General features: G+C 44.2%; 2 protein-coding genes across 2 annotated transcripts in view; both read right to left on the bottom strand.

Moving 5' to 3' along the window:
* The window catches only part of Mrps6 (mitochondrial ribosomal protein S6), a 55,895-nt gene extending 31,745 nt beyond the window's left edge, over positions 1-24,150 (bottom strand). The window contains exons 1-2 of the mRNA XM_032899669.1: positions 24,130-24,150; positions 20,680-21,087 (exon numbers count right to left, since the gene is read on the bottom strand). Of these exons, the coding sequence (XP_032755560.1) occupies positions 20,680-21,087; positions 24,130-24,150 (429 nt within the window). The remainder of the gene's footprint in view (positions 1-20,679; positions 21,088-24,129) is intronic.
* Positions 130-20,792, bottom strand: Slc5a3 (solute carrier family 5 member 3). Its single transcript, XM_032900410.1, has 2 exons — positions 20,680-20,792; positions 130-2,655 (listed from the first exon to the last, which is right to left on the bottom strand). The coding sequence occupies exon 2, from the start codon at positions 2,317-2,319 to the stop codon at positions 163-165; it is 2,157 nt and encodes a 718-aa protein (XP_032756301.1). The 5' UTR covers positions 2,320-2,655; positions 20,680-20,792; the 3' UTR covers positions 130-162.
* Positions 24,151-26,943: the final 2,793 nt, after the last annotated feature.

Consider the following 26,943-nt stretch of genomic DNA (forward strand, 5'->3'; position numbering starts at 1 on the left):
TTCCTCCATCTCTGGGAAAATAGTCTTGCAAATAGATGATTTTTCTGCTAAGTAGAATTTGGCTAAAACCTTCAGCATAAACAATGCCTGAGAGCTGCAGCAGTTACATTTTTGTTTTCAAAGACCATGTTTTTTTTTAAGTATCTCACCATATCCATAAGTTCATAAGGAGAAATAAACAAACATGAAAATCCCGAGTGAACACACAGCAAAAAGTCCAATGTTTAGGATCACTCTGACGCGTGGGGTCTCCTCTAACATCTGCAAACAAACGGCCTCCTCGTCCATCGAGTCTCTGAGGCTCCTCTTGCTCAGGCTTCTACTTTTAAAGCCACAAAACCAGTCTATGAACTTCCAATACCGGCTTCTACTTTCTGTTTCCTTCTCTCGCGCTCTCTCACCCATGAGAGCTGCTTGCCCATTGGAATAAGCATCTACTGGTGTTTCTGCCTCTGAATGACCCATGGAAGCCACTGGGTTGCCCTCCTCTCGGCATGTCACCAGCAGATTAACGTCTTCAGGTTGGAGCCCCTTAATGCTGTCTTCAGACTTCCCATTGGGAATAGTGTGGCTGATGACTTCACTATTCTCACTGCATCGCAGGATACTCTTCTCTTGCATCTTATATGGTTCGTCTTTCTGAGAGCAACTCTCCTTCGTCACCACGGTCTTCTTTGACCAAAAAGTAGTGGTACGAATCTGATCCTTCGTGGGAGGTGGTGTGAGAAGACTAACAATTACAGTAATGAGTCCTGTGATCCAAAATAATGCTGTAGCCACATACATATAATGGATGTCTTTGATGAAGCTGGGCCTGTTATCAGGTTGGTCACACTCAGGAGCACGGTAGGTGAAAGCCAGTATCAGACGGATAGCTCCAAGAACAAAACCTGCCATTCCACCATAGAAAGCCCCTTGCTCATTGCAACGTTTCCAGAAAATTGCCAGAAGGAAGAGGGCCGCCACCGGAGGGGTCAGATAATCCGCCACCTCCTGGATATAAAGGTACATTTGGCCTCCTTGCATCTCCACAATAATTGGCACCCATGCTATGCTGATGACAACCATAAAAGCCACAAATATCCTGCCCACAATCATCAGTTCCCGCGAGCTTGCACTCTTGCGGAGAAGCTTGTACACATCGAGGGTGAATATGGTACTGGCGCTGTTAAAGATGGAGTCCAAGTCACTCATCAGAGCTGCAATCATCACTGCCATCATCAGGCCCCGAAGGCCCACAGGAACCAACTCCATCACCAGGCGTGGGTAAGCAATATTGGAGCACCCAGCTCTGCTTCCACACACTTGCATGCAGTGTTCTGGGTTGATGCAAGCTATATCATCAGCAAACAGTATCCTGGAAACCATTCCAGGTACGACTATGATAAACATTGGTAGGAGCTTCAAGAAGCCAGCCATCAGAGTAGAGCCTTTGGCATGAGCAATGTTTTTGGCTGCTAGAACCCTCTGCACGATGACTTGGTCAGCACACCAGTACCACACGGAGGCTGGGGTCTGCCCAAGAATGAATCCAGGCCATGGAACGTCTTCATCTGTTGGATCTCTCAACATCTTTAGGGCATCTGCCTTAGGATGCACCATACAAGAATTTGTGTTGGAAAGGTTGTGTGTCAACAAAATGGAAGCAACATTGGGTGAGGCCAACATGTACCTTCTCTTAACTTCCTCAAACCCTCCAACCTTCATCATGCTAATAACCATAAGTGTCAGTGCCCCAATGATCATGAGCAGAGCCTGGAGAGTGTCTGTGTAGATCACTGCAACAAGGCCTCCAGTGACGGTCAGCAGAGCAGTCATGCCAATGAGCAGGATGACAGACACATAAAGGTTCCAACCCAAGGACTCCTGGATAAAGAGGGCCCCTGAGTACAGATCCACTGAGAGCTTGGTGAAGATATAGAGGAGCAGGGACAAGGCCGCAAAATAGACCTGAATCCTATGGCCACCGAACCTCTTGGACAAGTATTCAGGCATGGTGTACACCCCTGAGCGGATGTAAATAGGGATGAAAACCCATCCCAGAAGTTGCAAGAGCAGCAAGGCATTGAACTCCCATGCGCCCACTGCAAATCCACTGGCTGCTCCAGATCCTGCCAGCCCAATGAAGTGTTCACTCCCAATATTGCTCACAAACAGAGAGGCACCAATGGCCACCCAGGTCATAGAGCGCCCGGCCAGGAAGTATCCACTCACAGTGCTTCTATTAGATTTCCACATGGCAAAGAAACCAATGCACATGACCAGGACAAAATACAGGGCCACTATGGCAATGTCTGCTGTCTCCAGCACAGCCCTCATTCTGGGAACTTGTGAGTAAAATGTCCGAATGACAGAAGTGTCCAGCTTTTTATTACTTATTAGTAACCCCAGCCAAGTCTGTAAACCATGCGTGCACTGGACTACACAGAGCAACACAGCAGTTCAAAGTCTTTGTCCTTTGGTTTGCTGTCTTGATGGTGGTGGCTGTGATAAACTTGGAAGGAGACAGTTTAAATTTCCTCCGCTTCTCAATTGGGATTGAGAACTTAGCTCGTACTCTTAATCCACTCTCCACAAGACCATCAGCATTTACTCAGGTGCTGGAGGAGAAATTCTGAGTTGCAGCTAAGTCTAGTGAAGCCTACTGTACCAACCCTGCAAGGCAGCAAAGACAAAAGACAAAGATTGAATTAGAGGAGTGTCTCACCGAGCGATGAGGAAACTTTCAATCGAGCAAACATGGCGGCGCAACATTTGTTATTAAAAGAAAAACGTTTATAATACATTTTAATAACTGCAAAGCACAATCAATACTGTCACAGAGGATAGATGATAGCAGCCATTGTTTTGAGCTAAAAACAACTGCATCTGCCCACCATGAGCATCATCCTTTCTTGTCCCACTATAACCAGCTCAGCTCAGAACAGAGATGGACATCTTAAAGCACCCTAAGGAGCAGGGGGACACTACATTTTCCTAACAAAGCAAAAACAGAATTTCAAATACTATTAATCCTTGCAGAACTAGGGGAAGGGGGACTAACATTAGGCTACCTAGAGTCCTAGATGCAGGTACATTTACTAGGTGTTAGCATCTGCCTGAGAAGTTAAATGTTCCTATAGTCAATGCATAGCCATAAGGAAACCTAGAGTTATAAATGGCTAATGAGAAACAAGACACCCTACACAAAAGTGGTACAACACACAACTCCCCATACTGCACACTACCTTTATGACACTTTTCTGCTAGGGAGGTACTGGAAGGAATAAAGAGAAAACTTTAGAAGTAACAACATCTTTCCCTTCCTTCTTCCCTTTTTCAGGTAATAATTCCAAAACAAAATCTAAGAAGAGAAAAGCATTTCACTCAAGGTTTGATCTTATAGAATATTTTCAACACTGTGATGTGTCTTAATTCTTTCTTCTTGAATGAAAAGCAAAGGGAGACGATGTTCTGGAAGAATGAATAATTTGTTATTCTTCTTCTAAACCCGAACAAAGCAGTTGTCAACCATTAAATCATCTTCAATAAATCCATCTGACATTTTCAGTTCTGGATTAAGATGATCACTCTGTAAAACACACATTTAAATGTAACTACAATCAAATTATAAAGCTGATGGTTCTCCAATTAGTAAAGAAACAAATCCTAAATCTTCAGTTAATCATAAAAACAGCTGACAGATCATTAAAAATACTGTTGTTACTCAAAGTATTACAGCCACATGCTAAGATCTACGTGACTGTGCGTACACTGAATAAAGCTTCACATGCTTCAGAAAAACCATTGCTTCTATAAACCTACGTATTTTGTTTTTAAAAATCAACAGTAAACTCAGGAGCCATAAATAAAAATAAGGCTACTTTTTCTCAAAACAGCTTGAAATAAAACTATACTGTTAAAAACTTAAAAGCTCACCAAATAAATAAAATAACCAATTTTTAAAAAGTAAAAACATGAGCACATTCTCACCAGGAAGAAGAGAGTCGTTTCCTAAAGACCGGAGCCCTACACACTCCTCAGGTCTAACCCATGCCACTCCCTAGAGAATGGCACTCTGTCATCTCCAGCACCCTTACAATGCGCACAATAATCACACCTACATTTAAAAAATGCAAATAAAAAATCCACATTAAAATCCTGCCTCCTCAAAGTCATGACAGTGACAAGAGACTGCCAAAAGCAACAAAACGAAACAAAAAAACCAACTTAAGTATAAATTTGTATCATTACTTCATACTTGCCAAATCCTGAAGATATTTAATAACTGCTTTCTTAATTCTCCAAATCTTTCAGGTTTAACAAAAATAAAACAAACAAAAACCTTCCAAATTATTTAGGAAGAACCCTCCAAAACTGCAGTAAGCTCTAAGATGACTAATAAACCTATTTATTTAGGATAGCTTTAAGTGTCTCAGCCACAATGCAGAGCGCAGTCATGAGACCTGCCTTTGGTGGAGACACCCTATGACTCGAAGATTGGTGTACCCTGTCACCTGTTCACTCACAAAGCTAAACCCTTGCTGGTTCCAAGGACCTTCACATAAAGCTCTTCTTGGTATTAGTTTAGCATGTTTTCCAAAGGCCATTGTTTGGAGGGTGGAGGGGATCTGTTTCTGACCACTGTTGATGCAGCAGCTTATGAATTCAGAGGCAAAGCACCCAAAAGCAAGGGACACACTTCCTGTCTCTATCACTAGAAGTCAGTGCTAGGACCATCTCTTTCTCTGTCAAATAGGACTCACTCACGGCATCAGCTAAGTCACATTCTGCTTTCTGTAGAATGGTCCATCTGGCTGAAATTCCCATACAGGGTCTGAGTTCTAACTCCCTTAAATCTGCCATCACAGGAAACAGAGCGGCCAAATTTGAACTCAGAACTGTCCACGGTTGGACACAGGGACACACACCTGCAATCCCAGCACTGAGAATGCTGAGGCAAAGGACTGCTTCATTCAGTCCCAGGCCTGCCTGGGCCACCGTGGGACTGTCTCAAAAACCAGGAAGTGTGTGAATCTGTCTTCTCTCTTTCAGCTCCCCCAAAGCCGCTGCTGACACCAGCTTCTCACTGGACACTGTAATAGCGTGTAGTTATGTTTTTAGAGTTTTCTAACTTAAAGTACTTACAGGGATTAATACTTTTTAAAGAATTCAAAATAGAAAATAGTAAACGAAACAGGTCAATTCAGATTGTACAAAGACATAAGTACTACAGTACAATGACAGTACACTTCAAGTGTCAGTTATGAACAGACATTACCAAAGCCTTGAATTTCAGCTTCTCAAGACTATTTCACATTTCTTTAAGTGGAGGGTAGGGTCCTAAATAAAATATACAATAAATTTTGTATATTATTAAGTTTAAGAAGTGAATAATTCTTCAATAAAAGCACCATGAACAAGGTCCAAAGTTCCTTTATTTTAGGAAGAATACACATGGAAACACCTCCATCTGACATGCAACATTTTAAACTATATTTTGTATTCATAAGCCTTTTTTCACAGTTAATAGTTTTCTTTGATATAACTTTTTTTTAAGGAAAACATTTCCAGAACAGAAATATTTGGAGCATACAGAAATGGTCCCCCATAATAGGCAGATTCATGATAATTTCAAACACAAAGGTGTTCTGAAGTAGCAGGACTTTGTCCACTAAAGCCATGGGTGATACATTACTTATAGTTTCACACTCAGAATGCAGACTTGTTGTTCATGCATTAATGAATTAGACCCACAGACAGGAGAGAAATACACACGGTGCTGTGTCTGACCAACAAGGGAAGAAAAGATGAGATGTGAAAGTCAACTTAAATCAACCATTAACTCCTTTAGGTGTTAGAAACACAATTATGAAAACAGCTAGTTAAACACTGAATCTTATTTTTACTGTCTAAGGCGACTACTTTATTGATACGCCAAACCGGAAAATCACTTGCAACGATCTATGAAATCCAGGATGCATATATCTAAAAAAGGAAAAGCCACAGGTCCTAGCACCAAACAGGCAACAAGGAAAATAGTCACTGAGTTCAGCTTGGTTTCCTGTTGCAATTTCAAGATATAAGTGAACTAACAAAGCATCAAGTAGTGGTTCTCAACCTGTGGGTAGCAACCCCAAAAACAAACAATCCTTTCATAGGGGTCACCTAAGACCATCCTGCATATCAGATATCGACATTATGTTTTGTAAGAGTAGCAAAGTCAAAGTTATGAAGTAGCATTGAAAACAACTTTATGGTTGAAGTCACCACAACATGAGGAACTGTATTAAGGGTTGCCACATTAGGAAGGCTGAGAACCTATGGCATAGATTATGTTGACCCTGAAAATGACCAACTGCACTGTCCTTAGCTTTGGGGTAACCCAGCACTGTCGGTGGTAGGCCTAGCAAGTCAAGACTGTAGTGACAGAAATGAAAAGTACTCAGCTTCTGGTAATGTAAGGGTTACAAAAGAGACCTCCTTTGTCTCTACCACAAAGCCGCACAGGTTAACACTGGATTGCATGACCCAGCCAAACAGCAGGTATAGGCTGCCCGGACACAGGTACAGGTCCTTTATCACAGCAGGAAATAGTGGCTCTGAGAAGAGCAGGACCTGAAGATCTGTCAGTTCCTAATTATAACAATATATCTCTGTGAACGTCAAGTGTGATGTGCAACCACTGCCTGATCACAGGGACATAACCAACATGGAGAAAGTCCTGATACTGCCCCAACAACAGGGTGGCAGCTCGGCTCAACTCATTCTCTCCAGCCTGAACAGACTGGGAAGGAGGACTCTGCCTGTTACCTGTCAACTGCATGCAAGGGGTTCCAGAGCCTTCACACATGTTATTTATGTACAGAACAAATGAGTAAAATTAGACAATGTACTCAGAGTGTGCAATTCATTTACAAAGTCTTAAAGAGGTTCCCAACCACTCCATCAACTTACGTCTTTGATTTGAGGAAACACCAAAACTTATGTCATCTTAGACTTTTCACACACATTTTCACTTTATGTCATCTTGAGTCAAGTCCAACAATGACAATTCTGTGAGTGGAGTAAATAACCCCTGAGGCGAAGTATTAAGTACTCACATAGCTGTCTTCTAACTTGACTTTAAAGAGGCAGAATGTAGACATAGTACAGTTTACCAGGGACACTTAAAAGCAAAAACAAGTTTTCTTAATATAACTGACATGGATGTCACCTAATCATGGGTACAGTTAAAGGCAATGCTATAAATGAGTTATAAACTGTTATAAATGAGTTAAACTGAAATCTTAAAGCCCTCATGATCATCATCATGACAGTTATTGTGATCATTTTATACACGAGAAAACAAAGAGTTAACCTGCCCCAGAATCTAGTTGTGTATAAGGTAGAATTTGTATACCGTCAGTATCTGTATTGCTTCTGTCCCTAACTATACTGAAATACTGACTGCCTTCAGAGAAAGTCTTCCTGTGCTGACAGACAAAAATACTAATGATAGATTAAAAAAAACACCTCCACACATCATATGCGTTTAAAAACTCGTTTGCAAGCTAGGCATGATAGCACATCCTTGTAATCCTGGGAAGGCTGAAGCAGAAGGATCACAAGTTTGAGGCCAGTCTGTGGGGCTGCATAAAGACCATAAATAAAAGACCAGCTCAAAAGAAACAATGTGGAGTGGCCAGAAAATCCTCATGGCAGACACATGGCGAACATGAACAGAACACTGCAAAGAGCACATGTAACAAAATCCAACTCAAGGATTTAAGTGCAATCGTGTGTAAGTGAGTATGTGGAGAAAATGATATTAAAAACACAAAGATTAAGGTACATGAAGTTCAGTTTCAGAGTGTTGCCTAACACATACAAGAACCTGTGTGATTCCACATTCAAGGCCGTCCCCACTCCTGCTCTCTATTTCGGTGTCTGCTCCCTGTCTACCTCAACCCCTCCAGTTTGCCTTCCTTCCACATCACCATCCGACATACATCACACGCCCAGCAACTGGACTCCAGTGTCCTTTACACGGTGTTTCCTTCACAGGTACTGCACTGAGATTGTAAAGTTCAGATCTCCTGCACAATCACCGAGCACCAAGAATGGCTCCTTAAGCAGTAGGAGATGGCAGATTTAAGAGGTCAAAAAGGAACAGAGCACTTCCTTCCCTCAATTTCAAGCAGGTACAAATAGGTGTATGTAGAATGATGGGCTCATTCTACGTGCAAGAAAGACCTTTGTTGAGATAGAAATGTATACCTGGGGATGCCACCTGCCCCCCACCCCTCCCAGCAGTCCCCTTTACTGTCCTAACTCCTCTTTGGAACATGTTTCACATCTACTGCTCTTTGTGTTGCTTCATGTTTGTTTCTTCTTAGACGACTGCTCCCACACACTCTGAAGGCAGGCAGGCAGCAAGTCCCTAAGTCTGAGCTTCCTGCTGTGATAGCTTATGTGCTACTTTGACCTTCTCCACCTCTCCAACAGACCTGAGTTGCATCACTAACTATAATGATCATTAGTGCCGGGTGCTTACTCCTGAACCTGCCACAGGCTAGGTGAACACTCACCGAGTTGCAGCCCGGATGAAAGGGTCCCTGTACCAGCACTGAGCAAACACCAAGCAGTGCTGGTACAGCACATAGAGAAACTCCTCCAGTCCTCACAAGATCTCAATAGCAGATGCAATTATTCCCAATTTAAAGGTAAGAAAACTGAGGCTGGGGATGCAGGTCAGTGGTACAGCACTTGCCTGGCCTCCACAGGGCCCTGGGTTTGATCCCTAATAGGACTAAAAACAAGCAAGAACTGAGGAGTGTCAAGGGTTGCTGAAATACAGGAACACCTCTGTGGTTATGGAATTGCATCCTTTTGTAGTATTCTTCAGGAAAACACAAACACAGATGAGCAGAAATGAATACACATCAAGAAAAACACAACTAGTTGATGCAAGAAAGGAGGAAGCAACATTTACGACCCACACAATCCTGCACAGCAATGCACCTGCGGTAATGGCACCTGTGCTAAAACCCTTAGGACAAACACTGGTGGCTAACTGACAAGTCAGTCTTATAATGGAATGCCACATGACCATAACTACACGGTACTCCACAAACGTACGCCTCAAGAACCCAAATTCCTACCCACTACCTTCCAGAAAATTGAAACTCAAAGAACACTGTGCGCACGCAGACATTGGATTCACTACTATTAACAGCATGTGAGACCAGTAAGGAAGTGTAACCTGTGAAACCTGTTCCAATTCAGAATGGAGTAAAGGACAGTGAAGACGTAACAGCAGATGGTAAGGTGGCTGTTTTTAAAGGGCGTCACAGTAAAACTCTCCTGGTTACAGGAGAACTGGTGTACTCATCTTTGCTTTTGCTTTTAAACTGACGTCTTCCAGCAGTAACTGACTCAAGTATGAAAGTCAGTACATACCTGCTCAAGATCAAAATATCCAGTTCCAAGTTTACTATTCCACATGTCACTTGTCACAAAAGGAAAGGAGGCACCATTTAACACAGAGTCATCTAACACATCATCAAACCAGGTAACTGCTTACTATCCCCAACAAGACACTGGCACAGCGCCCAACACAATGCTGACATCCCTGTGCAGAGTCCTACTGAGGTATCTACTCCGCCTCTAAGCACAAGGAGGAACTGCAGAAGACCCTGAGTGATGTGTGGATTCTGCAAAGCACCAATGGCATTCTGGAAAAGGTTGTGGAATTGCCCAAGGAAACCAAACAACACCTAAAAGCATGATCCTTGACTTACTACTAATGTTTTTAAAAACTAAAATTAAATAAATTTCAGTATAAATTGACTATTATACCAATTTCTAATGCAATGCCTGCACTGCACTTGAGAAGCTCTCACTCCTAACTAGTATCAAGGTGTACATCACTCAGATCTCAGATTAAACAGAGATGTAGGGATGCAGAGATGGCTCAGTGGTTAAGAGCACTGACTGCTCTTCCAGAGGTCCTGAGTTCAATTCCCAGCAACCACATGGTGGCTTAAACCATCTGTAATGGGATCTGATGCCCTCTTCTGGTGTGTCTGAAGACAGCAACAGTGCACTCATATAAATAAAATAAATAAATCTTTAAAAAAAAAAAAGATTGTATGACTTCTAACAACTTGTGATGAAAACTAAAATCGACTGTTCTTGTAACAGTTTAAAACTTTAAGGGTTAAACAAAGTATAAAATACACTTCAAAAACAGGCAACAGAAGTAGCTAAAGACTAAGGCTGGTGGATCTGTTAGAGCTGAGCGGTGCTATTAATGTAGGCCTAACCCTTATCACACCTACGAAATGTGGGAATACGCACCCCAAGGCAACATCAGATACTATCAAATTAAAGAATTGTGGAGATGTTGAGGATACAGCTCATTGAGAAGGTTCCATCCCCAGGACAGTATAAACCAGATACGCTGGCACATGCTACACTTGGGACGTGGACCCAGGAGAGACAGAAGCTGAAGGTCTTCCCAAGTTCAGGAACAGCTGAAATACATGAGAGCCTGTGTCAAGACGGGCCAAGGGGAATGCAGAAAAACTACTAAGTAATTCTGTGCTCTGTCAACTCTTTCAAGCAAGGTTTTTCTAAAAAGTAACAGCAGTAGTTGTCAACATCTTTTGAGCTGAAAAATGTATGAATACAACTCCATCAAGACCTCCTTATGCTCCAGTTAACAGCCTCAGCTCATCTATGTACTGAGTTTCCACCTTATCTGAGCACCTTAACTATAAAGCAACTTAGCACCTTCTGTTTCTTTACACACATTTGCTAGTGTCTCCTGCTAGAATCTGAACCTTGAAAACCATGAACACTCAGACTATGTATTAACCAGAGCATTCCTGAAATACATGGTAGTACTGGCACCTACTGGTACCCAATAGATGTAGACTACATTCAACACAAAAGCACTTGGACTAAGCTACAGTACAGATGTAATTAATAAAGGCATGGCTCCCACTTCAGACTGCCAGAGTCCTAGCCTGGGTAAGCCATGTGATGCTGAACACTCCCCCTGCTCCTCCTTTTCCCCCTCTCCCCCCTCCTCTTTCCTCTTCTTCTTCATAATGTGAATCACACTAATCTTCAAGATGTTGAAGAATCCAAAGTGGAGGAAAAGCACATACCTCATATTCACACACACAGCCTCTACTTCAGTAATCACTGAGACTGGGCAGTACAACTTGAGTATCTATCCCTCTCTAAGGCTAACGACCATATAACCTAAAGCAGTAAACACAACCAGGTCAACGTTAGAGCTCACCTTCACAGGAGTATAGGTATGTGTGTGCATGTAGGTGTTCAACCTACTTGGTTTCTGTTTCATGTTTCTAGAAAACCTGTTCCTAGAACAGTTACTACATGGCTTCTCTTTTCCCATGTGACGAGACAGACACTGCAACCACAGCATCTTCATGATAAAACAGTCTCTCTAACTCTCCTAAGAACAAGGCCTCCTATGAAAGCCAGTTTAGCTGTGTCCTAACTTCCCCTAAGGAAAAAGAATTTTTTTTTTCAAGAAGCAAAACTAAGACCAGAAACAGAATAACTTAACAATATCCTGAATAAATCAGCGCAAAGCATGTATGTTGCTGCAAACACGGAATGCAGGAGGCTCTACTCTTCTGTTTCAGGTAAGACACGAAAAGATGTAAAATTCCAGAGAAAGGATCTGAACCGCTTTCCTTTGGATATCAGAAGATAAGATCTTGAAAATTTTAGTAGTAACTTCCAGTAATTTCATCCTAATCAGGTAAAATATTTAACAACAACAACAACAAAAAAAAATGTTATTAGGAGAAATTCTCAAATTTCTTCACTCTTTTTCTCTTACAGACTGAATTTGGAAAACAACAACAACAACAACAACCCCGGAAAATAAAAACTTACTTCGTCCACACAGGAAAGTGGCATTCTTGTGAGACCAGAGTGCTCCAAGGCCTCAGGCTTGGGCTGTCCCTGTCAGAAACTTGCCGACTTATGGTTTCAGATCACAAACTCCACACAGGCACTCTCTCTGTTACAGCTAACAAATCAGCCAGCAAGCAGTACACCAACAAAAGAACAATCAAAACAACCTAGACTGGATCACTGACTTAAGAGGTCAAGCAATTTAAAAGGCAAACAGAGGAGCAAAAGTACATGTATGCTAGAAAACACCAGGCAAATAGCCTATGCTCAAATTTTAACTTTTAACTCACCAACTGAAACTCACCTTACCACTGAACCAAAGCCCGCACCCACTGGATGTTTCTATCTGCGATGCACTTACTGGAGATGTTAGCCGTTTCTGTGCTTTTCTAACAGAGACAAGAACTGCACATCCCTGGTGGGAACCTCATCCCAGCCACTGAGCATCCACAGCACTACTCTCTGGCTACAGACATAGCAATCTGGCTCCTGCTGCTGCACCTGATAAAATGGAAGAATTTAATGGCCAGAACAGATGTCAAGGAGAACATTTTCCAAAAGTAAAATAAAAGCCAAGTCAAAATAGACTCCTGTTGATTATAGGGAAAGGCAGCTAAGTACCAGGATCTGAAGCCTCAGGACTCCGGGAGATACCGGGAGATACTTGGTTACTTTTATGCTTTCACTTCCAATTTTCTAAGGTCTTACCTAAGTACCAATCTCTTGGGTATTCAAAAACTGAGTAAAGGTTCTCTTAACAAGGACACTGTACATCACAGGAGAAATTAGTAAGGCAAAGGAGAACCAAACAAGTCAACTGAGACAGCCTTTCCGAAAGGTATGCTCACAAGGGCCTGGAGCTGAGGGTTCAAATGTGCAATGTGATGTCAGGTATCTGGAGTAGGAGTAAAGAAGGGAGAAAGACAAAGAAAAGATTAGTTGAGGTACTCATGGTCTCTACTCTACAGAAGCACAGAGCCTAGTCACAAATAGAAACTCAGTCTCCAGTTTTGACTAAGAAAGTGCACTGTTTTCCCTAACGCTCTATTTTGAGGATCATGGATTAACGATTACCATCTTCCTCCTGGCCATAAATGTCATGTTCCAGACAAAGCATCACTGTGTGGAAGCACTAACTCTAACCCCTAAGAAATCAATAAAATGGGTGCAGATCAAGCAGCCCTGATGAGCAGGGCATGGTGGCTTACCCCTGTAAGAGTCCTCAGGAGGCTGAGGCAGGAGGAATGGCATGAATTAGAGACCAGCCTGGGTTATGTACTGAGTACTAAGCCAGTCAGTCTGGTTAGCACAGTGGAAATTCTACCTGGACAGGGAGGGAAAAAGACAAAGGAAAAACAAAAGTAAAGCTAAGCATCCTTAAAATAATCCAACAATTAAAGTGTCAGTGTATGTAGATGCCGTTCCTCACAGCTCCCACTGTCAAGGCACACTAGTCAGATGCACCGCCGAAGCCTCTCCGTGCACTTTAGCCTAAGCGGCCTCACATAATCCAACAATCTGAAACTACAAATGCTAGGGTTTTTTGGTTTGGGTTTTTGTAGTTATTTTTTAAGAATTGAACATATTTCATGTTTACTGAGTAAGTAATTAGTCCATTATAAACCAATGACAAATAAACAAGGTGGACTTTGTCTATATGACTGTCCAAAGAGATTTGGAACAGCCACTTAAACCCAATTAACTAACTCAGAAGTTACAAAGTGAGAGCGCTACCTGATCTAGACATACCTCATTTGGCCCATGGTGCCAACATTCTGAAGACTGGATTTCCTATAAAACCTGATTTCTACAAAGAAGCAAGAGTGAGAAAGGGTGGTGAGCCCAGGTCACAAGTGCAGCGGTCACTGGAGTGACCAGCACTAACCACACTAATTCACGGTGAGCAACAACTGTGTTTCAGTACTGGATGCTGCTGATACAGTAAGCGGATTAAGTTTACCTTGTGAGGCATCAGTAAAGGATCGATGGGAAATAGCGTTCGGAAGCTATTCTGGAGGCACACTGTGCATCCATTTCTCCTTCAAAGGCCTTCAGTACGGATCATCCTCATTCAGAAATGAGAAACTAGGGGTCTAAAATGCTTAAAAATCCTAGGACGTGCAAGCGGCCTCTAAACAGGTTCTATCAGCCTCTAAAGAACCTTCCAGGTCTCCCGCTGCCAGTTCTTACTGATCCTACCATAGCAACTAATCTCTTTATTTGGAATTGCATGTTCGTTTGCTCATTTAGCAACAGAATCAAAGCACATACTGAAGCCGGTCTCTTCACCCAGTCAACATATCTGACACAAACCATCCCTACATACCTTAAACGTTTTAATACATGAACTGTATATTTATTGGTCAACCTTAACATGAGACCAAGCCTTGGAGAATGGAGATGATGACAGTCTCTTTGTTCAAACTGTGCAGCATCTACGAACGCAGCAGCTGCAACTCCAGCCAGTTTCCTGACAGGGGAAAGCTTCTGTAAGGCAATCCACACGGCAGAGTCCAAGCCCACTGTCCTTCCTTCTCCTGAGCTCAGAAAACTTGAGCACTTCTCATCCTATAGGCACCATTTTAACCACTCGCCTTGGACCAACTCATTCCAAAGACCCCAACTTGGTTTTCTGAATAAAGTTTGTCTTTATTTTAGTCCATTTATATGATATGCAAAGTACTATAAAAAGACTTTTGGGCAGTAAACAACACAGTCCCAAGAAAGCTCACTGACTTGTTATCGCTTGTTATAGAGGGTCACCATGCTATATGCTATCAAAAACTACTCTACAGAGAGAGTAGCAGTCCTCAAAGGCAGCTAGTGAACACCTATTACACAGAACACAGGAAAACATGAAACTGAAACACAACCGACCCAAAAGAACTACAACCTATCACAGCAGGTAAGACACACTAATCAATTAGCTGTTAGGACAAAGTAGAAAGTAACCCATGGGGATGATACAATGCAGAGCACACACTGGGAATACCCACGTCTACATTATTAAGTGCCAGACCTTGATACCTGTTTAAGGTAGCAAGTAAACTTAAACGAACGTGAAGGTTTTCATGGAAGTGGTATAAAGGGGAGAGATTCCAGACAGAAGAGCCATGTAGTACATGCATGAAGAAAATGAAAGGGAATGGTAGACACAGAGATCCACAATTTTGTTATTCAGTATGCTGAGTGAAGAACACAGGAAATTAAGTAATGATGTCAGAATAGTTTGGAATTATATCAGCCACCACCGTGATGCCATATTTCACACTCTTCTGTGAAAAGAGTATACCCTAATTCAGCAAGTGTCCACACTATCAACTAGTATGAACTATCAAAGCTACACAATCCTATTTCCTTCTTAAACTTCATCTCAGATTTATTAAAATATTCCAAGAATAACTAACTTTGTACTCCAATAAATTATGAGTGCTAACTATCCTCAGTGAAGAGCTCCTCTCAGCAGCAGAAGAAACCACTAAAGCAAGAATCTAAGATTGCTCACCTAAGACAGAAAGCACATGACTGAGACCTCAGGAACACACGGTTTCAGTCTGAGGTAACGAAAACAGACGTTCCACAGCACTAACGTGACTCTGGGAACCACACTCTACACTCAGCTGGCAATGCCAAGGTGATGTCTGAGAGCCTACAACAAGCAGAGGGAAAAGCCAGTTTGGGGCTTGATTCACAAACCACATGTCAAATGTGAAACACTGCAAAAGAGGGAAGGATCACAATAGGAAAGTCAGAAAACAGCACCATCAAAAGCTAAGAGAAATGTCAAGCCTGGAAAGTGTCTATCCTGTAAAGAACTACATGATAAACGGAACAGGCTCATACTTCAATACAACCTCACTTTTCTCATCTCCACAGAGCCATAAAATGTCACTCCTTTTCCTCAACTATTAAATGTGAAACTGTTTCTTAGACCATGGTGGAGAAAAGCTAAGTGGCAGGTGAGCCAGTGTGCACTCTACTTTCAAGCAATGGAAGAGTAAGAGGGACCAATTGATTGCCCAGCCGTTTTCCTTTTATGCAAATTAATAGCCTATGAGGTATTTATTTAATTCCTTAAATTTGACTTCCCTAAACAAAGATAATTACATGTTTTGCAACAAATCTGATGGTTTAACAAAATGGCCTTCTTAAATGAAACACTAAAAGGAGAGATCCCTGGGCTGGAGAGATGGTTAAGAGCACTGACTGCTCTTCTAGAAGTCCTGAGTTCAATTCCCAGCAACCACATAGTGGCTCACAATCATCTATAATGGGATCTGGTGCCCTCTGCTGGTGAGTCTAAATAATAAAATGCATATTTTTTTTTTAAAAAAAGACGATACCCCTTTCTTTTGAATATATAAACTCATGAGAATATTATAAATTCTAGTACAAAGCCAGTGACTAAGTCAACTAGAAATCCCTACCATTAAATCAACTGCCACCAATTTTTACACACATATGAATAACCAGACACATCCTCCTCTCTCTACTCCTCTTTGCACTTGCATACTCAGCCAGACTTCTGTGTCCCAAAGTTCACCTACTAAACATGACAAGCAACAGCACTCATGGAAAGTATGACTTTACGAAATAGCTCTCGGTGCTTTGGGGTATTTTACACTGAAAAGATCTAGTAGAAACCTCCTTATAAATACGACCTGGGTTCTAACTCTACAGTAGACATTAGTAATGCGTGCATGAGTGCCACTGGGGTAGAGTGCACTGACAGCAGTGTAGATCTACAAGCGTATCTGACAGGATACTCCTTACCCCTACGCCACTCCTTGTTACTTAGCTGCAGCTCAGGGGCAGGCACAAGACTCCTTCTATCACCTGCTGCTGCAGTGAGCTGTAACCCAAGAGAACGTTAATGCCAAATTAAAGTACAAAATTGTCTACAAAGCTCTTTTAAGTGTGTAGCTTCAAGTACAGCACTAAGAATGACCATTAAAGCTAAGAGCAAGAAAATGATTGATATGAATGACACATGATAGCTGGACACTTCCACTTGACCTTCTGCACCAACTAACAACAGAAATCTCACCATGTCTACTGATCAAATGTTGTCAAGCCAGCCCCATCTGGGAGTTCTAAAAGGCTACCATTTCTAGTATTTCTTCCAGAATATCCTAAATTGGACACAATTTTAGAGCATCACAAAACATTAGCCAGGTTGTATTATAAAAAAGGCCAGGGTGAAAGAAACAATACGAAACTCTTCAGCTGCTAAGTTTGGAAAAATCACTGCCTTCTGCACGTTACAATTATCAACAGTCTTTTGTAACTAACTCCAAAGTATTCCATAAAACTCTTATCCTGCAAACTATTTTAGTGAGCTACTATAAATTATAATCAACTTTTTACTAAAACTAAAAATGGAGAGTACTGAGCAAAGCTCCACATTCTAATGCGGTGACGATGTCCTGTACTCCCTCCTGAACATCTCTATGGCTCTTAGGAAAGCAGGTTCTTGTGTATTCCAGGCAGGCATCAAATCACTCTACAGCCAAGGGTGACACTGTACTCCTGATCGCCCCAGCTCCACTCCCCAGACATGCACCACCACGCACTGCGATTCCTAGTTTAAAAAAAAATCCCTATATACAAAAGGACATATAAATGCTATCTTACTGTACACTCAGCCGTCTAGTAACTAAACTAGTTATTATTTAAACAATTCACACACAACAATTCCTGAGTAATAATGACATGATTTCAAGAAAAGTATTTCCTCGTGGCTGTCACAAATCCATCCTAACAATGACCGATCACCTGACCAAAAGAATAAGACCTAACAAAGTGCTCTGAACTATGTAACCAAAGAATATTTACCTACTGCACAGATTCTTCTTCTAAAAAATGTCCTCTTCTACACCTATTTCAAGTATTAAAAAACAAAAACAAAAAACTTATGAAGTCCTTTAGGGCTGGGTATGGCTTTATCATTTCATATCCACGACTACCTTTCACCTATCTGAAAGTAAAAACTGCAAAAAGTCCAATAGCTCTTCCCAGACTCCAGAGAAGCAACTCATCAAGTACTCTCAGCCTCGCCCAGTCTTGAATCTATCTCCATCCAAGTGCCTCCCAAGTGGAGGTAGGGAGCAGACCACACTCACCATCCCACAGGCAATCAGTCCTTTCGAGAAGAGGCTGCTGGGATCTGTAGCTTGGTGTTCCCTCTGCAGCTGTCTGTCCTTCCTGTTTTCTCTCCTGAAGCTATTAGAAGCCCGGGTAGGAGCGCTTCCAAAGCCACTGTCGGTAGCTCTTCTATGAAGACATCCAAGGCTGTGTGTCCTAAGCAGCTACCTTTCCAATGACTTGTCAGCACCCTCAAAGCCCAACCTCACGCTCTACAGTATTCCAGAAGTTACCCGTGTTTTTATCTTGTTTCTTATGCTAGAGAATACAAAATTACAACTTTGTAATAGCATTAAAATCCAAGGGCACCAAATCTTGAGGACTGTGGCCTGCACCTGTAAACACACAAACCTAGAAATATATCAAAAACAAGGGCTCGTGAGAGTCAACTCCAACTACAGAATGAGGAGACAGCCCTAGAATTTTTGGACTTCTATCCTGAGGTCTCAGCCCGAGAACTATCACAGACAATCTGCTACAAAGGCACTATGGCATGTCAACATCTATCTTTAAACTCTAAAAGCTCGGTTGCAGTAAGTCAAGCCTGAGGTCAAGGACAGTAAAATAAAGCAAGAGTCACAATAGGAAGACAGACAGACTGTTTGGAAGGCACAGGAAAAACCAGAGTACAACACTGGGAGTCAGTCCCTAGCAGACAACATTCTCTCAACTCCCTTTTCTGCCACAAAGCTTGCTTACTCTCAGTTCTGGAACACAATATGCTTGGAGAGAAAGAATACGGTCACATGAAAGGGTGCACTATCAGGTATCCAACATGCATCGGGTGCACTATCAGGTATCCAACATGCATCGTAGAACTCAGGGTTTAGAAAGCCTTCCTGCTACAGAAGCTAACTGTCCCAGGTCGGAACTGTGGCTTCCCAAACACCTGCTGTAGATGTGCAAGCCACTGGGGCATTTTATATTAAAACGGTGCATATTCCTTTACCCACACAAGTATGCATCCTGTTAGAATTCAATTTTCTAAAGCTGAAAGCAAACAACCTTTTCAAAGTCAGAACTGAAAAAGTGAGGTCTCTTTGGGTCAAGGATCTCCTCAGTACAACTTCCACACTGTGAGCGAGTGAGTGCTCTTCTTCCCTATTCCCCAAGGGTGCTCTGACCCTACCCTCAGGCAAAGGCTTTGAGCAGGTTATACTCGACTTTTGAATCAGAGTGAACACATATCCATATAATGGTAAAATACATTTACCAATATACTGGCAGCCATGCTAGGTAGGAGTTTCCCATTCACAGGAGTACAAAGGATCGATGCTACCTCACACCTTGCCTAACACAAGGTCAAAGGGGAATCTTGGTGGTACACATTTTTTTTTCCAGTTTCTAACATCACCTAAAAAGTATACAGGAAGGCTTAAGCAATTTCCACTTAATCAGAAACGGTCCCTCTTTAATACTCTTGCAACCCTGACCATTGTTGCTCCTTTTAAGGCTGTATAAACCCAAAGAGGAGGGAAGGTAAATAAAGTACTTTACCAAGAGGTGAGACAACTCAACGTTCTCCCCAGGCAGAGAGTCCATAAGCTTGGGGGCACAAAGGTATGCTGACCACCCTCTGGACCATCAGGTGGCTCTGGAGTCCTTTCCAAGCTAACCCTGTACAAGGCACACCTAACAATCTCCTCCTGCTGCATTTGTTCAACAGAGCCTACCTAGCCCATGACCCCAGGCTTAAGTTTATTTCAAAATGAAGCTACTACTTGAAATTGACCCAAAGCCTACATGCCCAGGGCTAAAAGAAAGCTGCTTCCAAAGTTCAGAAATGGCACGATTGCTTTTGTTTTAAATTGTACCTGCTACTACGTTACCGAATTCTCTCAGAAGAATGGGGATTTCAGCGACGACTGAGAAGTGCCTGACTCAGAACAGAGGACGAAGATAGCTGCCTCCACCGCTGACCCCAGTCCGTGACCCGGCTGCTGGTGGTTTATCATCCCTCCAAACCTGAAAGTCCCTACCTCAAGATCAATCAAAAGCTGGGGGAAGACACGTCTTCGGAAAGCACAAGCAAGGCCACAACTTGGATGAATAAAACTGGGCTAAAGGTACCCGGAGCAGGATTTTCGCTGGAGTCAGAAAAAGAAAGGTCAAAAGATTTTTTTTTTAGCGTGACAGCGGTGACAAGTGCGTGGGGTACACAGCCGGCACTGGCGGGCTTTGGTGGAAGGCTGTACTGATCGCGGACGCTGAGGGCAGGCGATCGGGATGAGCGGCCGGCGGGGACGACGAGCAGCTTCTCGACGCGTGGGCGCAGAGCGGGGCCGCCTGGGTTCTCGCGCGTGTGTCCTCCCGCAGTCCTTCCATCGGACTCCGGAGAGCCGGGGTCCGAGGCCCGCCCCGCCCCCTGGCCCCCTGCGTATTTGGCACACCCCCTCCCGCGACCGCGCACACGCGCGGGCACACCCCCACCCGCCTCCCGCGCGCACGCGGCCGCGCCGAGCGCCCGACCCACGCGCGCCCCCTTTGCTCCCGCGACCTCCCGCGGGCCGCGCGAGGGGTCCCGGTGTCCCGCAGGCAGGGCACGCGGGGCTGGGAGGGCCTAGAGGCGGCGGGGCGCGCCCGCGCGGGAACTCGGTCTGAGGGAAGGTCACTTACCCGCCGCATGGCTTTCAGAATCAAAGCCAACTCGTAGCGGGGCATCGCCCGGGATGGCGGCACCGAGTCCGGGGTCGCTAGGTCGGGAAACTCCGGGTGCTGTGGAAGACGAGAGGAGATGCAGCCGGTAGGCTCCCTGGCGGCGAAAGCACCGTGCGACCCCGCGAGGCCCGGTTTAAAGGCTCCGGCAGCTGCGCAGACGGCTCGCCCCGCCCACCGAGAGCCCCGCCCCTCGGCCCCGCCCCCCTCGCCCGGAGGGCGCCTGCACTCGCGCCTCGGTCGGTGCCCGCCTTCCCTCCTGGGCCGTGCCCGTTCCCCTGAGCACGCGGCGCGTGGACACGGTCTCGAGCAGCCCGTGGGAGGTCGTATCCTATCTCCGTACGCACCCGCTGCGCGCCGCCTCCGCGCCTACCAACCTTGGGCTCTAGAACCCAGTGGAACTTTCCAGGCCTCCTCCCTCTCCCCCACCCCCGGCCACTTCCCGGGCGCTAGGCGAGCGTGTGCGCGTGCGCTGTGGTGCGGTGCGGTGCGGTCTGGCTAGTGTGCGCCCCTCGCCGGCGTCTCTAGGGAGAAAGGCGGGGTGCTGCTGCACCCAACCCCAAAGAAACGAGCCTGGAACCGAAGGGCTATATGGGCATTTGCCGTGTGCGCCTAGCCTGGCCCAGAAGCAGGTTAATGCTTCGACTCTTGCCAATTATTCTTTAAATATTACCCTTGCTTTTCAGGAAAAGGAATCTAAGGGTTCCCTGGGGCACAGGTGTAAGAAGGGCTTCGTATAAGGTTCCAGTTCCCGCACTCCTTTGCGCGCACGGAAACGCACATGAGCGCACACACATACACTCACATTCCCGTACATGCACACACCCACCCGTACACGCGCACACACAGCGAACTCAGGACTCCCCTCCCCTCCTTCTGCTGTTTTCTTACCTCTGGAAGGCGCTGATCCCGCTGCAATCGACGTCATCTGCTCCCACCTTACCCCAGCTGAAAGGGTCTTTGAGTGAAATGTTCTTGTAACTTTAAAGTGCTCTGATAACAAGGTAATTTATTGAGAGCTTACTGTCCTATCAGGCGCGACACTAAGGCTGTTTGTTCACACATTAGCTCTGTGAAACAAATCCTACAGCTCAACCCTATTTTAGGTATTAGCAACCATAAACGTGCAAGGATAACTTCGTTAGTCCAAGGTCATACACAAACACCTAGAAAGAAAAATTGTGTCCAGAGTGTCTGAAGAGTAGGTTCACTGCCTACACCGACGAACCTCGCCCCATACTCCTCACAGGCCAGGATATTTGTTGGTCTTACTCAGTGGCATTAGACATCTTAGTAAAGCACAAATGGAGACTTATCTTCTTCACCTCCACAGACAAATCTCCACAAAAGATTACGGTATTGAATACAATCTATGACACCTGGGTTTTTAACATTTTCATTTCTCAGGTTTGTCCATAACCTGTGCCCTTCAAAACAAACTTCAAAACCATCTACTTAGCATCAGTCACACACCTGGTTGGTTGGGTTTTTGCTTTGTTTTGATTGTTGGGTGTTTTTTTGAATGGTTGGTTGGTTGGTTGGTTTTTAAGCAGCAGGCTAAAAAAAAAAAAAAAAAAAAAAAAAAAAACACCAGAAGGAAGAAGGAATTTCTGGACTTCAAGAAGTGAATTCCAGATCTGTCTGACATCCCACTTCAACTGTCCTTCCTGTCGTCAATTCCATGGCCCAGTTTAGGAATGTGAAGATAAGGGCCTCACACCCTGAACTGACTGGCCTGGACTAGCCCCCTCTGGGAAGCACCACAGGTTTCCCTGATGCCCAGGGAAGAATGAAGTTCTAGTTCTCTAGACAAATAGGGTGAGGAAGTCAGTCTGGCTGAACAATGCCTTGGGGGAGGGGAAGACAACACCCCCACATCCCCCCCCAAGCTGTTGGCCACCCACAGACTCATCCCGTTTCTTAAAGTGAAAAAAGAAATTAGCTATCCTAAGTCCCCCTCCTCTTTCAGAGTTTTAAGTAAGTGGCGCTGGCTTCAATAATTTTGTTCTTAAAAGTTATACGGATGAAAGTTTAGCATCTTGCAACTAAAACTGCAAGTTGAAATTTATCAAGATAATTTTATACTATATATAGTATATTTGGTGAGCATGAAGAATCATCAGCCATTTCTATAGCATTTAATTTATTGATCTTAAAAAATGTCTTTTTAGGATCTTGAAAAAAATCTAACACGGTAGATATGTAAGATTTTACTGGCCAGAAATTTTGACTCTTTTTTTTTTTTTTTTTTTTGTTTGTTTTTGGTTCTTTTTTTTTTTTTTTTCGGAGCTGGGGACCGAACCCAGGGCCTTGTGCTTCCTAGGCAAGCGCTCTACCACTGAGCTAAATCCCCAACCCTTGACTCATTTTTTAAGTAAAGTCTTCTGGGGAGTAATAGGAAGACAGAATAAAGGTGGAAGATGAAATCCAGGATGCTCTGGTCAGTTCATCACCTTGCTGTCTCACCTTCTATTACTGTGTAGGGAGAGATTTGACCTTGAGCTTTTTACCATAATTCTCGAGATAGCTGAGTATTGCTATTACTACTACTATTACTACTACTATTATTACTATTATTATTATTACTATTATTATTACCAGACCTAACATTTTGGCATTCATTGTGAGCCAGGAAGCACTATAAGTGCTTTGCATGTATTAATATTCATTTCTGACCATAAATATGGGTGTCATCCCTACTGCCATTACACAGGAAGAAAATGAAGCCTGACAGAGCAGAACTCTGGGCTGGCACATTTAACCCCAAAACTGCACAGCTTCTTGGTGCTTACTAGCCAATGTGGCAGCCATGGTTTGACCAACAGTATTCCAGGTGACTGTAGCCTCCCCTCCAGCGACTATACTAAACTCTCTTCTCCCCTGAAAGCTTCATCCTTTTCCCCCCCAACCACTGCCTGTCTGTTTTCACTTTCCTTAGGCCGGCTGCCCTCTCGGCTTGTATTTCTCCAACAGTATCCAAACTTACTCTGCCCCTTTGTCTGTGTCTGCCCAGGCTATCACTACAGGGTCTCCTCCCCAACTGCCCAGGAGCAGTTTCCCCAGGGTCTTGGCTGCCATCTTGATGGAACCTCCCCAGTCCCTTTCCCCTCCCTGTCCCTGAAGGTGGCTGTTCTCCAACAGAGGCAGCCAACGTCCTGGTAACTAGGATTGAAAGCATGAGGGGGCCATATCCTGAGTTCCTGTAATTCAAGCGCATTGCAATTTGGCCGGGTAGAATTTTGAGTTGCTCTTCCTGCCAGGATCCCAGTCTACAGTTGCACAGCAGTTGGGCCATGGAAAGTATAGTCCACAGATAAAGAATCTGTTAGGGAAACAAGGCAAACTATCACAAATCATAAAGGCCTGGGCTGGCACAACTCAAAAGGAAAACAAAAGGATACCTTTGCTTACCAGCTTGTTCTTGCCTTCCATCTGAGTTAAGTCAGTCTGCTTGCCCAGCACCTATACAACTCCTTTTAACTCAGGCGGATCTCCTGCCCTGCACACACACACACACACACACACACACACACACACACACACACACACACACACACAGAGAGAGAGAGAGAGAGACAGAGACAGAGACAGAGACAGAGAGACAGAGAGAGAGACAGAGACAGAGAGAGAGAGAGAGAGACAGAGAGACAGGCACATAATTAAAAGTGAAAAGAAAGAAGTGGAGAAATAGAAAATTTTCAGTTAATGTACAATCATGTGCTAGTCTGTTAAACCATGTTCTCATCCGTTACCGCAGTGCTCCATCACATGTCATCTTCCCCTTAAGAAAAAGGAGCTTCTGTTAACAGCACACTGCATGCACTTTCCTGAATCTTACCTCACTGGGAGCTAGGATTGCTCCACAGCCCTCTGTTCCCATAGCCTACGCTTGAAGCACTGGCATGCCTGCCCTGTGTGCCTGCCCAGTGTGCCTGCCCTGTGTGCCTGCCCAGTGTGCCTGCCCTGTGTGCCTGCCCTGTGTGCCTGTCCTGTGTATGACTCCATGTGCATTTGTGTTTGTCAGTCAATGGACCAATTTAGGCCACAGCATTTAGTACTTACTTGCTTTAAACTGTTTTACCTGTGGCCCCTCTGGTCAATCCTAAACCACTACATGCACTACATACATTCTTCCCCTCCCTCCCCTTTCGGCCAGACCCCTTACCTGGGATTCTTTCTTCTCAGTAAACACAGAGTAGACACTACCTGTTTAGATGCTCTCGGTGGCCCTGACTGCAGAATGAAATGCCACATAGAAGGCGTGTTTTTCAGGTAGGTGTTCGACGAGCTCTTTAAACATTTTCTCACTTTTCATACACCAATTTCCCAGTTACTTTAAAATTTTTGATTAAGTACATTTTGAGGGAGAAGGGCTGTTGACTCTACTGCAACAAACAAAGAAAATGCTAAGGTCTTGGAAGCATAATTTCCCTAACCTCACCTTCTCCTATTACACAACAAAAACTCAGGGCTGGAGAGATGGCTCAGCAGTCAAGACCATTTCCAGAGGACCCAAGTTCAGTTCCCGGCATGTATATGTGTCAGGCTGTGACTCAATCCGAGGGACATCTAACACCTCTAGCCTTCATGAATGAGGCAGAGACAGACAGACAGACAGACAGACAGACAGACAGGCACACACACACAGAGTCTTTTAAAGTGATACAAATAAATCTTTTTTCCTTCTAAAAGTAATGGATTGTTCCTTAAGAGACATTCTTACAACATCACTTTCTAGTGAAGAGATACTTAATATATTTTTTTAAACTATGGTTTTAAAAGGCAAAACACTCCTGCTGTCTCCACTTCCTAAGTTAGTTTTTCTTTGCTAACAGTGTTGTAAAGTGTCCCCCAACAGCTTGTCTTAGGCCCACAAGGGTCCTTGATGTTCAATGTCAATAATGTTAGAGGGATACAACGGCTTTCTCCCCACAAGAGCAAATTCAGAAGAACGCTCTGGAAGTATTTTTCAGATTTAGCAAAAGGAAGACAGGTCAGCAGCTGTAGGAAGCCTGAGAGGAGCAAACCCCATCTGCCCAGGGGCTCCAAGGGGCACTAAATAGAGGTCTAGGAGAGCCCCTCCCTCCCAGGGAACTGTGAGACAGAAGAGGAGCAATGGGTCACCTGGGCCAGGCTTGCGCTGCACGAGGAGGTCTAAGACTGCAGGCAAAGAGAGAAGATAGGGCAGGAAAGGATTGAAAGGTGGCATTCACACATGCCAAGTGCAGAGAATGGCAGTGGGCTGTTGTAGCAGGCAAAGCACATGCTCCTGGGCTGTTGAGGGTTGAAGAAGACATGTTGGGATATGTCTGTGGCACACAGGATACATCGGACGTTTGAGGCTCAGCTCATTCCGAGCCAGTTTTGTTTGGTTCAGGCTATGTCTGTCTTGGAGATGTCCTCATCTCTCTCTTAATTCATGGTGCTTACTTCACAATTCAGTCCATTGATTTTCCCCCCTCATGAATCCTTACAGCAAGACTGGCTTCTGATATACCATGGTGGCCTCCTTTATTACACTAGTTTAAACTTTCGAGGATGGTCACACAGCAAGCCACCCTGAGTCTGCCATTGGAAGATCCTTCCACCTTTAGAATGTTGACAGACGATGTCATAGCCACCGGCCAGCACTTCCTGGTGAGGTCAATGTACAAGAATCACCTGTCCGTGGGGGCCATCCCACCTCTGCTCGCAAGTGCTCTCTGGCAGTGGCTCTAGCGTGAACAGGGGAACATTACGTTCAGGCCGGGCTGAACACAGGATTAGTCACAGGAATCAACCTTACAGGCATCTGATTAGGCCCAATAGCTCTTCAGCGCACATTGGCTGGGGGTGAGACTGTCTGAGTAAGAGTTCTGCCCCAAATCTGAACTTTTTTGGACTTCCCCGTTTATTATGGAACAAGACAACGAATTTGTTAAAAAGAAAAAGGAAGAAAGTGTGGGGTTGGAAAGATGGCTCAGTGGTTGATAACACTTCCTGCTCCTCAGTTCTGAGTTCGGTTCCCAGCAGTGACATGGAACAGCTCCCACCTTCTTTCAGCTCCAGGGTATGATGTCCTCTTCTGGTCTCTGCAGGAACCTGCACACACACACACACACACACACACACACACACACACACCAAACACACACACACACACCACACAGCACACACACACACACAAGACACACACACACACACACACACACACACTCACACACACACACACACACAGAGGCACAC

The sequence above is a fragment of the Rattus rattus genome, chromosome 4, assembly GCF_011064425.1.
Source record: "Rattus rattus isolate New Zealand chromosome 4, Rrattus_CSIRO_v1, whole genome shotgun sequence".
NCBI lineage: Eukaryota > Metazoa > Chordata > Mammalia > Rodentia > Muridae > Rattus > Rattus rattus.

What these genes read in the sequence shown, in the direction of transcription:
- Slc5a3 (XM_032900410.1), bottom strand. Translation starts at nt 2,319, where the DNA reads ATGAGGGCTGTGCTGGAGACAGCAGACATTGCCATAGTGGCCCTGTAT.